The sequence below is a fragment of the Puntigrus tetrazona genome, chromosome 19 (genome assembly GCF_018831695.1).
Source record: "Puntigrus tetrazona isolate hp1 chromosome 19, ASM1883169v1, whole genome shotgun sequence".
NCBI classification, from domain to species: Eukaryota; Metazoa; Chordata; class Actinopteri; order Cypriniformes; family Cyprinidae; genus Puntigrus; species Puntigrus tetrazona.
The window spans coordinates 18,452,510-18,467,129 of record NC_056717.1 but is presented as its reverse complement, the minus strand read 5'-3'; the positions used below and the strand labels follow the sequence as shown (position 1 = coordinate 18,467,129).

Below are 14,620 nucleotides of genomic sequence, written 5' to 3'. Positions count from 1 at the left end.
CACAGAAAAATCTAATCAGATTTTTTTGGAGGCAGTGCATAAATGTGGTTGACACAACGTAAGGTTGTATTCACTTTTTAACGGGTGAACATTTCAGGCACAGTCTTCATGCGTACACAAAACTACCAAAACACCATTATTACATAGATTTTATTGTGATTAATACATTGATACATAAGCCGTCAGGGATCTTCGAGAGGATTGATTAATGACATTTCTTTTAGCTTCTATGCGGGCATCAAATACTGGAAGACCAGGAATGTGCAGTTGGCCCCAGAAGGGCGTCCAAGTCTTTCGGCTCCACGATCTCACGGCATGCAGAGAGCATCAGACCTTCACAGCAAGACGTCCGCTCCGACAACAGACGCTCGCGGTCGGGTCAAATGTTTGGGCATGTTTTCAGCTGGCCACAATGGGAAACTGCCATCTCTTGGCTTAAACTTCAAATCACAACACTGTTAAAAGAGCCAATTTCCCATCAACTTTCACAGTTTTTCCGACAACTTCGATGTGCCTCTTAATAAATATTGCAGTAAGAGGCGTTCTCTGTGATCGCTGACAGCAGTCATTCTTAAGCCCCTGGAGTCTGGCTCTGGTTGCACCAGTCATTTCATCAGCCTCGAACGCACAGGTCACCTTATATACGGTTCCCAGGTTACCGTTGATAAGAAGAGCCGGTCTCAAGAGACGGGTTACCTGACGAAAACTCCGCGTTCACCTTGGGTTGAGTGTTAATGTCGTGTGCATATAGAAATGTATTTATTGGAACAAATTTACAAGGAAAGCAGAGCAAACCATATCACTGTCACACATAACAGCAATATAGGAAGTAGTTATGTACACAGTACACTAATAAAGGTATAAATATATAATTGCTATACGTATTTATATATGTATATATACTCCTTCAGATGCCCCACCCCAGCAAAATGGCTTCCTAAAAGACAAAGGAAGGACTTGCAGAAAAGCATATGGACATGAAAAGGGCACCACACGTGAATTTGCATGTTACTTCACATTTTTACAGCGACACGGTACTGAATATTACATTAAGTAGTGGCTTTTGAGTATATAGAGCCTGTGTGAGCGCACAGACAGATGAATAACAGGATTCTGAGGTTAGATATTTAAAGTGCTTGAAACGGACGCAATGCTACGGTTGATGAAAGCAGTAGGACTGAAAACCTGTTGTTTTACGACTCCTGGGGAAGTCTGGAGCTACATTTCTTTTGGAAAGTTCTATAACATTCTGGAAAAGCCATTAGCGCCCTTCCTTATCCTCAAAACTGGAGGACCTGCAAAATGGGCTGCAAATGGGTAAAGAAACTTTCATCGGGCCAACAGCGAAGAACACTCACCCATGCTGACCGTTTACCAGAAATGAAGGACAGTGTACGCTGTGTATCTGCTCTGCCTCTATCAGGGCTTCTTAGGAGCCAAGTGGAGGGTGTACAATCAGTTATGAGGGTTCGGTGATGTGGCCTTATAACCCCGCTTTATTGTGCGCTGAGTCTGTGAGCTGGGGGTGGTGTGGGGGGTGTTATTCAAAGGCCCATATTTCAATGTCCTGCACATAGAAGTCCTCTGTTTTCGAGAGCATTGGATTTCCAAAGGTCTTACATGAGTGAGTTCTGCCATGATAGAGGTCGCCATCCAACCACAGCCCGAATTCACCCCTAAGAGAAAATGAGAATTAATTTATACGCAGTATGTCACTTATAATTAAAACACGCCAACTTATATTTTTACATACCCTCCTCCTCCAAAAGCCAAGGAATCCATATCTCCTTTGATGAAGAACATATTGTCACCAGTCCATTTGAATACCTATAAAATGCCAAGTTGTTTAACAATGTGTGTGACATACTGCTGAAGCCTCTAATATACTGTACATTATTAAAACTATACATAAACACCAACAAACAATTCTAAGACCTACGTGCATACTTCATATTACATGCATAATTCATTTATTTCCCACCTCAAGTTCTGGGCAGAAGGTGAAAACGAATGTCTCTCCGGTGCCATAGAAGCCGTCGCTGACTTTAAATGGCTCTGACGCGAGAGCTCCAAACATCTGCAGAAAATAAGCCAAATATTGTTTTGAAAATATAATGCTTTAGAAGCGTATGCAATTTTCACACTCCACACATACAAATTTTCCAAAAACTAATCTATAGGCTTGCTCAGGGTAGTTCAATTTCTCCCTTGGGGCATTTTTATGGTTGCATTCGCACCGGCAGCAGGAACTCAGGCAGGCAGGAGACAGCGACGTCTTTATTCATGGCATTTACAAACATCAACAACCAGTAAAAGGAGGACGCCATTATCAGAGCCATTTTGTTTGTTATGTTGTGGGTTTCATGATGACGGAGATAGAATGCAAACATACCATTTATATGAACATCTGACATTAAATCCGACCTCAACCTTGCAGATTTTTGCACAGCTTATTAAAAGTGCAGAGTAGCCTGTGTTTTGTATGCGTTTGACCAATAAGCGTATTCTTACGACAAAAAGCAAAACTTCCATTCTAGACATTATTATAAAAATGGGTTTCCAGTGTGAAAAGCTCCTTACGTAAAACCACACAATTCAGATAAAACCCAGAAGCTCAAGCTCATACCTGTCCGTCACTGTCCTTGATCACCATGAGCACCGGGGAGTCTTGGGCCTGCATGGCGCGGTACAGGCTCTTGATGCTCATGCCGTGTTTAGATGTGCTGAACGCCAGAGACCAGGGATAGCCGATTGTCCTGGGAGGGAGGTGCTTGGCCAGCTGAGGATCAGAGTCACAGGCCAGAAGTAAGTAAAGAAAAGCTCCAAATGATCAGGACAGCACCGAAAGGGCACATGGAAGCAACTTCAAGTAAATGTATAATAAAAAATAAGGGCCTCTGGGAGCCAATTATACAACAACTGAAATACCACAGGTAGATGATGAAAATGGCACGAGAGGTAGCAAAAAATTGATGTGCATCTGAATTAAATATGATAAGGTCAGCATATAGATATGGATCCAAAATTGACTATAACTTGCCTTCTCGATCTGATCAGGTTGCAGCAGGACACTGGGCTCATTCAGACTGGGCCTGAATGATTCGGGTTCCGGGTCGCTCTTCACCATGTGTTTGGAGTTCACCTCTTCCTTGGTCGTGATCTGATTAAAAATAGAAAGAAAAAGAGCTGATAAACAGGATCTCACTATTTGACTCTCCCAAAATTGCACAAACATTCTCTTACGTTGAGAGCACACAAATCTGGTTGAGTCTGTGTATTTATGGTAAAGATTTCTTGTTGATCTATGTTTGATCTATGATTTGTTCGGTCTTTCATTCTATATTCCATTCGTTTATTCATTTGATCTATCATTTTCTATGTATGCTTAATTCATCTAATTCATAGCTAATTCACCTATATCATTATATCAGTCGTTTATGAGTTCTATATTTTGCTTGATTTTTCATTTGTGCATTCTATCATGCGTTCATTCATTCTGTCACCTGTCTTTCATTCAACATATCATTTGTGCAGCCCATTGTTCTATCTATTATATATTACAATATAGTTATGTATGTCATTTCAAAAAGTTATATTTTCAAGATAATTATTTAGGATTTTCATCTATCTATCTATCTATCTATCTATCTATCACGACTTGACTTGATCAGATAACATAATGTGCCACGTAAACAGTACTCTCAAAGTAAGAGAATTGGTATCATGCCCCTCTACAGAGGGCATCAAAAGCAGCACAGCTCAATACAGGAGAAAGTCAGACTACAGGACATGAGGAGTGAAGCTTACAGAGACACACATTTATCAGCCAGACGAATCAGGCTTTAAATCTGATCATGTGTGCTTCTACATCAGTACAGCCCAACTGATGTAAACAGAGAAAGATGGATGGATGGAGATCAGCAAGAGCAAGGTTTGGCTGGGGGGCATACCAAGGGGTCTTATTTCAGGAAGGCTTAACTCACAGGTTAAGGAATGAGAAATATAACCGTAGTTAAGCAGAAGAGTAAAGGTTAGCAGGAAAACAGGGTAGCTTGCCAACGGCGATGCAAACCAAGGCAAATATCCAAGGAAAAGTTCAATAATTTACAATTTGGGTCTGATATTTATGTTTTGTTTTATATGTATATTTACAAAATATACTCAGTCAAGCCTCAGACTCTTGGATGTTTGCGCCGTTTTCATGGGGATAGGGGTTAGTGAGACCTCATCAACACTTTCAGGATTGGTTATTCCTTCAAAGTCAACATGAAATGACATCCACAAGCATTTCGCTAAAATAATGTGATGCATTTCAGACTAAGACATGATACTCAACAAAAAATAACGCATACAAGTTTGAGACAAGCATTGAAGCACTGAAATAATATGCAGCTGCCGTATAATATAGTATTTGATTATTATAATATACTTTCATAATATGGTGCAAATATATAACATGATGCATTACAACAAACCTTTACACTGATTAAAAAGTACAAAAACTAAAAAAATGAAGACTCAGGCCGTGAATATACTTGAACATTTATATTATAATATAATAGTGGATTATTTCGAAATATCTCATTTTTATAAATAAGTAAAAAAAAATGTCGCAATAGCATGCAGTGAAGAATCAGCAAGACCAAATAAGTGTATTAATAAAGCAAGTAGGGATAAATGTAATATCATGTTGACTTTCGTGTTATCATGTTGAGAGTATAATGATTTCTGTCTGAAGAGCAAGTCAGAACAAGCACTGCAGTCAAATGCATCTACTTGATCAAACCCTTCTGTAAAGGTCTCTGGGGGACAGCATGAGTCTAATTATTATGATATTTGCCTCATTTATCGCCTCGTCTTATTCAAGCCATCTAAAACCCATTCTGTCATCCAGATAGAAATGCCAGTTGACAGATATCCAGTTTCAGTGTTATTGCAGAAATTCTATCAGCCTTTAAGTGTCATTTCATATCAAAACGGCTGTATCTCAACTCAGGGCCAGTTTTATTATTCCACACTCCACATAAAAACCAGTGCAATCTGCTGATCGAGCTCTTATAAAGCCATTGTGCATTCTGATTCAGATCAAACCGTTTATTTCTTTATTCAATTTGCGAAACCCAATAAGACTTGGGTTGATTTTCGTACAGTATCCTAACCGTTGAGTTTAACGTAAAAGTGATCAGCAGACATGCTGTGGTCTTTGTGGTGGTTGATGTGTGGAGCTGAGCGTGTGGCACCTGAAGACGTTTGCAGAGCGAGCGCAGGTCCTCACTGTTTAGCGCATCTATCCGCCGGTAGTACTCGGTCACAGAAACTACCTAATGCACAGACAGAATAGTGGTGTTGCATGAGAATCCGCCTGACATCCAAAAATTAGCACGTGAAGGGAGAGACTGTTATCTGGTACGCTCCTCTGCAGCTTCAACTCACAAACTTGGAGATGGAGGAAGGGACATGTTAGTAAGTTCAAGCCATTGACTCTTTTTGCACAACCTAAATGAGAAGATCGAAATAAAAAGAGCTAAATGAGCGGTGGGCAAAAGCGCCGGCCCCCGCGTGTTTCCGCAGACAGCTGCATCAGAACTGCAAGCCGGACTCTGGCCGGGTCTCGTGTGCCATGAATCAGCTTAATCTAACAGGATTCACCTGACGAGATCAAACAGCTCTGTCTCGGAGGCGGATCGCACGTCTTCTGCAACAACTTCCCCAGACCAGCTGCTCAGCAGCATATCATGTCTCCAGACAACATAAAACAGCATTTTTCGAAGATGAAGTAACGAACAGCTGTACGGTAGCTATGGTTGTCTGCCTACGCAACATCTAAAACATCAGTGTTTTTGACTCTTCGTTTATTTGATTATATAAGAGTCAAGAACGGCGACTGTATTAATTTACTGTATTTTGATCAAATAGATAAATCGATGTACACTATAAAAATTCTTATGAAAATAACTATCGATTGCAAACATGTTGCAATTATATATATTTTTTGTATCCAATATCCTGTAATTATTTACTATATTGTATATTATACACATCTATGAAAAAAATAAATAAATAAATAAATAAATATATATATATATATATATATATATATATATATATATATATATATATATATATATATAATATAGCCTATATTTTTTTTACAATGTAGCCTAATATATGTGTAATGTATATATATATATATACACACACACACACACACACACACATACATAATTAAAAAATATTATGCTACATTTTAAATAAACAATAGCACAATAAAATTAATAATAATTAATAAGTGCAAAATAAATTATAAAAAATAATAATAGGACAAAAAATATGCTTTCAGAAATCATAAATGATAGCCACACACTTTTCCCCTGTAAATAAATACAGTAATGTGGTAATGAAAAACATTCCCCAGAACGTCTTGCTCTATTTACTTCCAGTTCCAGAAGCCCATCCCTATTAATGCCATTGGATTTAACTCGTAAAAGCAGAAAACACGCTGTATGCAAACTATTCATACACTGCTAAATGTTCTTAACATGCACTTGCAGCCTTCACTACAAAAACAACTATCTTCGACTAGATTTTTTTTTCTGACGGAGGCGGCATTTTGATTAATAATCGCTACGAGGGGAAAATAAACATAATCGTGCGGTGCCGCTCAAACACTAAAGAAAGGTCCGCAGCGTTTCGCGCCATAAGAGCGTCGAGTTAAAAATACGCTTGCGTTCAAAACAGCGCAGTGGGAACCGTTTCATTATCCGTTTAGCTGTTTGAATATAACAGCGCAAAACTTTTAATAAGGGAGCAGTCCTGAGGCGGCTGTGTGCTGTTGAGTTAGGATGATTTTATCATAGGCTAAAAACAACTGCGTTATGCACGTGAGGATCTACTACATGCAACTGCACACTTAATATAACCATGCTAGGCTATTTCAAAAACGTGTCTGCATACTTTACCGTCATGTCTAAACTACATCAGTTTTCAAGCCTGCTTGGCATGCACCCTATTCAGAGTGCATGCCAAGTGCACTCAAATACAAGTCGCTCAGCCACACACAAACATTACAACCACAGGGCATGTGTTTTTTTTTTTTTTTTTTTTTTTTTACCAGGCCAAAGCTGTATTTGGGCGTCAGCTGACATCCCTCCTTAATTCTTCTGGAGAAAAACATCACTTCTGCAGAAAGCCCCGAGATATGCAGGTGTGTATCCGATATTAAGTATCCTCGCGGACTCACGGAGGTACAGACACTCTTAGAAGTGAACTAGAGGCTTTGTGCTGTTTATATCCCAGAGGGACCAATGGGATGGCAGGGCAACAGAAAAGCATGAACTCATGTGGCCTTCCCTCTGGCCTGCCCAGATAAGAGGCTGCACAGGGCTCGAGTCATATTTTATAAAAAGCCAAATAGCTATCTAGAGGTTATAAATAAACATGCGCATTTATATAGCCTAGAAAGTATCCTCCAGCGATCCAGCTAAATAAACACTAATTATTTAAAATATTTTTAATAATAATAATAATAATAATAATAATAATAATAATAATAATAATAATAATAATAATAATAATCAAAAAATAGAATTGGAAATATTAAACATAAAAAAAACATAATAAAATCCAAATTCTATAAGTCATATTTTATAAGAGAACTAATAGTTATCTGGAAGATATTTGAGACAAAAATGCAACAATAAAATAAAACAAACAACAATAAATAAATAAACAGAAAAGTTAACATATCAATAAAAAAAAAAAATTCACACTTTTTTCACACATGTGAAATGTATTGTTTATGATTTTATAAATGTTTTATCTTAAACAGTATGTCATTGATATATAGCATTAATATTATTGATATTATGATATTGGTCACTTGATTGGTCACCTGGTACAGGACCTAAATGTACACAAATTAATTGTTGGATCTCAACAAGACATAAACTATCGGACGATTAGCTATCATATCTTCTTTATCTCCTTCATTAAATGTTTACAGTGATTATCCTTGACTAATAAAAGAAATGAAAAAGCACGGATAGTCTTGCTCGCTGGAGTCCTTAAGTGGTTTAAGAGGGATGATGAAATGATCGTGTCCGTTTGCAGATGTACACTCAATACAGCAACAGCCAGACAAGCATTACGATGAAAGGACGTTACATACCAGTTCATCAGATCCTTTGGAGGGAAAAGATGTCATTATGAGAAAAAGACGCTGCAACGAGACATTACATGGACACTGACAATGACTGGCAACGGGAACAAGCATGCATTCATACTTCATTAGTATATGTGCACAAACATGGTTGAAGCTGCTGAAGAGGACATGAACTCTGAAAGAGACAAACACACACACACACACACACACACTCCAGTGCTTCTGTGAATAACAGGCTCGTGTGTTCAGAAGAGAACATAAACATCATGTAAGAAGCATATTCGTGATCACATGTCTATGATAACACAACTGCAACAAAGACGTCAACATCAAAGCAACGCAACTCAAAATGCATGGATTAACGTAAGTATTACCGTTTATGACAATCAAATAGGCACACGCACTACAAATCAGTCAAATAGTCTCATATAATTCATCATTATCTAAGGCGTAATATATAGTCTAGGCTGGTATTTTTGGAGTTTAGGTGAAGACTCACAGCAGTTATTGTTCATACCTCCCAGTCCTTGAATGTGATATCAGGCACTGGTTTGTCGTGCTCCCCGCTTTCAGCGTCCTGGTTCTTTTTGACCACTACAAACCCGGGCTCCCGCGTCAGTCCACCCAAACCTTCTCCATACACATCAGGGGTCCACTGGACAAAGAACCCATACAGGTGGTCCGACCTACAGAAAACAAACACACAAATCCAAACGGGATCTCTTCAAGGCCAGTTCTTCAATCAAGTTGTTAATTGTTGTCCATTAAATACTGTGCATCAATGTCAAATGTTTCGCTACGCTATGTTTTTTTGAAATGACAATTTATCTGATTTTCTGTAGTGACAAATACTTTGGGGAAAAAAGCGCACTAATAACGGTCATGGTTGTATTCTGGACAATTAATAAATCTTCCAAGTTCATACTTTTAACCAATTAATCACTTACATTGATCACTTGAATCACTAGAAAAGGATTTTCAGTAGATTTTTAATTGATTTCGTTTAAATTGATATTTCATTAATTGCCATTACTATTGCCATAATTTAAAAGTCATTATTAAAATTAAATTACGATTTTAGTTGAATGTTTTACACAAATGTTATTGTTTTTAAAATTTTATAAAATGACAAATTCCCTGATTTTTCTTTAATTCCACATAAAAAAGAAATATATAAAATCCATGCAAATATATATAGTTCATTAAAAATCATTAATATCCTGTGGGACAAAGAGTGCCTGTTATTTCATATAATATTATACCATAATATTACCAAATATTACCTTTCAGTTTTTATCTAAATTTTAATTAAATAAAGTTATCAAGATAATAATAATAAAAGGCATTTGTATATGTTTGCATTCAATGTAAAATGTACAGCTTTTGATTTCATCGGTCAGAAACGCTGTGTAAAGAGTCATAGCGTATAGCGGTGTTTCTCAACCCTGGTCCTGGGCGTCCCCCATCACTGCACATTTTCTGTGCCTCTCTAATCAAACACACCTGATTCAACTCACAAGCTCATTAGAAGAAACCCCAGGACCTTAAAGTGGCTGTGTCACATTTGGGAGACAGCGTTGGAGAGGCGCCCAGGACGTATAGCATGCATTACAATACTCATTTATTTGTATCCAAATGACAGGCTCCAGGTCTATACTGACTTGCCTATACCTAAAGCAACCCCAATGCATGTCGGTAGTCTGATATACCACTTTCCTAGATTGCTCCGTTCAATTTATAATGGTCTATGTCAACAGCATCGTATAGGTGATTACAGCATGTTGACAGCGACGAAACCTTGTCCTGTAGGCCTGCTGGAAAATAGCACCGATGCTGAAAGATCATTTACAGAGATCTACAACCATGAACACACACACGCATGTAGACAGGCACAAGCTAGGTCGCACATATATACACAGACACACGCGATGACCTGGTCATGGAGAGATTTGGATGCCATCCAGGAGACTCTTTGGGACATGAGCTTACAGGCTATGAGACGTACGCACGTAGACGAGCACCAGTTAACACGGCTGATGTTCTTTTGGAGTTCAGAAATTACAAAACGGACCATTGTCAATGCTCATAGGGATCATGCGACTGGCCACCAAACTGGGTCAGACAACAGTAGAGCGGTTATCTGCGCCGCCCTTGCCTTGATACATAATGACACTTCTATTGCATGGATGCCACTCCGACACGAAAGCAGACTCGGTTTGCGTGCGCTTAATAAGTCCAGATCTCTCATATGCACGCAAAAACGAGTTGCTATACGCGAAGGGTGCACTCTGTTCGGCTTTAAATGATCTGTCATGTTCATAAACACGGAATCGAATTACAGACTGTCATCTGTTAGAGATAACGTCGTTTTAGCTAATTACGTTGATTCATAGCTCTAGGGGAAAGGGAGAAAAACACAGATCCATGCATAATTCAGTTTGGAGATGAAAACACACATACGGAGCATGCAAATCTCTCTTAATCTGTCTGACTGTGGCTGAAGAGCTGCATTATACAAAAGTAACAGATTTTGTGAGGGATTACGTAAGGCTTTGCTTTTGCACATTTAGATTAGTGGGTCAGGTAATTAGTCACAGTCATTTCCAGTGGCACCAGATTGATCTCGCTCCAAATAGAGACTTGACATGGGATAACCTAGCAGATTTATGTAGGTAAATGCTTAGACAAACATTATGAGCCCAAACTAACCATCAAGCCAGAGTCGTATAATGGGAAATCAGATCATCCTTGATATACAGTTGTGCTATAGGAAACTAGAGCTCTCTGCCCGGGCCGCAAAAAGATCGTTTATTGAATCCCTAGCAGCAAAAATTGCTCTCTCATGTTTGATGTCACATGTATACAGCTTAGCCAATCATAAAAGAGGTCGGTTACACGGGGGCCTTAAAAACAGCACAGACAAACAATTTAATTATTAGGTTCAGAGACAGCATGAAAAAATACGAATGCAAAGCTAAACAATATCAAAAACTTAATATGCAAATAATAAAAAAATAAACATTTATTCATACATTTAAATTTTTTTAACAGTTCATAAAAAACAAGACGCTTTTGCTTGGTTTTGTAAATGTTACATGACACATTGTGCCAAAAATATTTGTTTAAATCCCTAACCTTTAGCACAGTCCATAATATCGTCAAGAATCACTAGTAAACTAAAAACTCCCCACACCTGGGTCTGAAGCGGTGGATCAGTACACAATTTCATTTTAGCGGCACAGGAAGCTGACATTTAAAGTGGAGTTCAGCCAAACTGGGAATAGCACTGACCTCTCAGAAGGAACAACGAACCAGTACTCGTGCTTCCTGTCTCTTTGGGCGTACTGCTGCATGGAGGCACTGGCATGGGAAACAAAAGTCTTCCGCATGGCCCTGCCAACCCGCAGGCACAGGAACTTGTGCGACTTGGACTTCGGCTCGCCTTTGGGCCCCGGCACAACTGGGACAGGAAACAAACAGCACAAAGCACCTGTTTCTCACTGTCATTTCAGCGTGTTAAAATAAAACCTGAAGCTTGCCTTGCATTCTATTTTCGCTAATCTATATTTGAGCATATTTATGGATGCTGGATGGAACGCACGCTTAATCATCCCGATGCTGTTAGTGTGCCGCAGAGAAATAAATGAACGGAGCAAATTAAATCTGTGGATCTACAGCCAATCCAGCATGACTAACTGAAAATGTATCTTTCAGTGTATTTTTAGGGCCCCATCCTTATTAGACTGCAGCAGTGATACAACAGGATCATATGTAGGCTGACACCCCAATATAAATGTACTTTCCGTTATGTCATCAAGGACTGGATATCTTTTATATAAGCAATACCCTTGGGAAAGAGAAATGTGATGAGAAATAAGCTTAAAGTCAACATGAAACATATTTTCAACCCATTCACACACACACACATATATATATATATGTATATGTATATATATATATATATATATATATATATATATATATATATATATATATATATATATATATATATATATATATATATATATATACATACATATATATATATATATATATATATATATATATATATATTATATATATATTTAATTTTTTTTTTTTTTACACACACACATATATTTCACTTTATATATAAATATATAAATATATTTAAATATAAACATAGTATATATATATATATATATATATATATATATATATATATATATATATATATATATATATATTTATTTAAGCTGTCCTGAAATCTAAAAGCATGCTTGTCTTAGGACCATTTTAAACTTCTTTGATTGACTTGTTAACTTCTATATGTTAACCTCTGTACATAAGCATCCCTAAAAGTCTACACGTGCATGTTTTGACAGCAGAATGCAAATACATTTTTGGGAACTGTAATGTGAACTAATGAACTTGGGGCAATAAGCTTGTAAACAAAAGTAAAAATTGTATTTGGTGATGACGTAAACAAGCGCGCTAACCTTCCTCTTTGCTCTCTCCTTCATCTGCTCCAATCTCATTAGCTGGTGTGAAGTCACCGGGCGTCCCCTGCTCTCCTTCCTTCGCTTCACCGGTTGACCGCGCGGCCTGATCTTCCACGCTCTTATGTGTCTCATGGGCTTTTGCGATATCCTCCACAGCCACAGTGTCCGAACAGAGTGACTCGGATGTGGTGCGTGATTTGGCCTCATCCGCAGGCTGGTCCCTCGTCGCGTTCTCAGACGCGAACTGACCGGATAAATCTGCAGTATTCAGACTCTGCTCGGTACCACCATCCCTCCATCCTCTCCTCTCAATTTGTGCAGTTTGTATAGCTTCTTTTATGTCCTTTTTGTCGACCATTGAGGGTTCTTCGGTGGCTGTGGCGGCCTGGTTGATGGTCTGCACCGACTCAGAAGACGCCCCGGAGGACTTTATTTGCTGGAGCTCGTCGGAAGATGCTGCGAGGGCATCATCGCGGACTGGAGAAAGTTCAGACTCCGTAAAAACGTCTTCGGACAGAGAGGCTTCTGTGCTGCGAGGGGCCGTGCTGGCACTGTCGTTCCCTGTTTCACGGATTCGGTGCGCTGCATCGGCTGCGTTGAGACGAGGTGCCCTTTTGAGATGGCTCGCCTCACCTACAGAAGGCTCTAGCTCCAGATCTCTGGATTAACAAAAAAAAAGGGGGGAAAACGAATATGAATCATGTGCCATTTAAATTAGTTATGCAATTCCACTGTTAAGAAGTTCAAACAGAACAGTTTTTGGCCCTCGTTGACTTCCGTAGCATTTGTTTTGCATACTATATTTCATACAAAAGCCATGCTGTCATTCACCTATTTTATTCTCATGGAGAAATGTTGCAAAAAAACGCTGGAAGGAAAGCAAAGATGCACATAAATTCTAAGAATCGGCATTGACTTTTTATCTGATAAGAAAAGACGTGCATAAACTATTACGGAAACTTATTTACTGAATAAATTCCTCCATGCACATCAAAAAAAGTTACATTGCGCTTTGTCCGCTGAGGCGCAAAGAATTAGTAATTTATGAAAATGATCATATTCAATGGCTTCTTGATATTTAGTGCCACTTTATCAGTTTCTCTTTGACTCGTTGGATTACTCGAAAATGTTTTATGCAGTATTCCAGTTTTGTGCATATATTTAATTCAAATATTTGCATGGTAACATAGCTAACTGTTTGTTTATGAACATTCTGCAAAATATTCTTTTCTTTTGGGGTGAGACCGGCTTTAGGGTGAGCAAATTTAGATTTTTGGTTCAGCTGTTCCTTAGGTTGCCAGGCAACTTACGGTGGCACGAGGTCTCGGACCCTGATGTCGGTGATTTCTCTGCACATGGCTGCAGACTGCACCTCCTCCAGAGGGCACATGATCCCGTACTCCTCACATCCTCGCTCCTGCACCAGCCGGTCTGACTTATGAGGGTCAAACATGATGTTGTTTGGGGTGACCAGAAGAACACCACTGACTATACCCTGAAAGACAGAGAACAGAAGAGGAAGATGGCAATTTAACATTGGTGGACCATGCACTGCTCTTCAATGGCCAGACGTGATTATCATAGCAAAGACGGAATATATTGTTCTTGTTACTGAACATTGATTATTCTGGCCACAAAACGCCTTCTTAGGCAGGATGAGATTGACATGAAATGCAACCAGCTAAGCTTTTGGGAGAAATGATTTAAATAAATGTCCATATTTTTAAAATACATACTGTATATGTGTGTATATTTATATATACATGCAATAAATATACAAGGTACACACACATTTGTTTACACATAGTATGTAAACAAAAACTGTTATTTTGGATGCGATTTATATATATATATATATATATATATATATATATATATATATATATATATATATATATATATATATACGCATTTGTGCATGTGTATGGACACTGTTTGAAAGATTGGGACAGTAAAATAATTAGTTATACATTTTTTG

At 38.4% G+C, this 14,620-nt stretch overlaps 1 protein-coding gene across 3 annotated transcripts in view; it reads right to left on the bottom strand.

The window, feature by feature from the left end:
* Positions 1-136: 136 nt before the first annotated feature.
* oxr1b (oxidation resistance 1b) overlaps positions 137-14,620 on the bottom strand; it is a 42,897-nt gene continuing 28,413 nt past the window's right edge. Inside the window, exons 8-17 of one of the 3 annotated variants that reach the window (XM_043218265.1) lie at positions 13,953-14,137; positions 12,640-13,301; positions 11,453-11,621; positions 8,679-8,847; positions 5,241-5,321; positions 3,041-3,160; positions 2,627-2,779; positions 1,982-2,077; positions 1,754-1,827; positions 137-1,676 (exon numbers count right to left, since the gene is read on the bottom strand). In XM_043218265.1, the coding sequence (XP_043074200.1) occupies positions 1,541-1,676; positions 1,754-1,827; positions 1,982-2,077; positions 2,627-2,779; positions 3,041-3,160; positions 5,241-5,321; positions 8,679-8,847; positions 11,453-11,621; positions 12,640-13,301; positions 13,953-14,137 (1,845 nt within the window). In that variant the 3' untranslated portion in view covers positions 137-1,540. Of the gene's footprint in view, positions 1,677-1,753; positions 1,828-1,981; positions 2,078-2,626; positions 2,780-3,040; positions 3,161-5,240; positions 5,322-7,111; positions 7,520-8,678; positions 8,848-11,452; positions 11,622-12,639; positions 13,302-13,952; positions 14,138-14,620 lie in introns of those variants that run through there. The other 2 variants (XM_043218266.1, XM_043218267.1) reach the window with 2 other exon arrangements.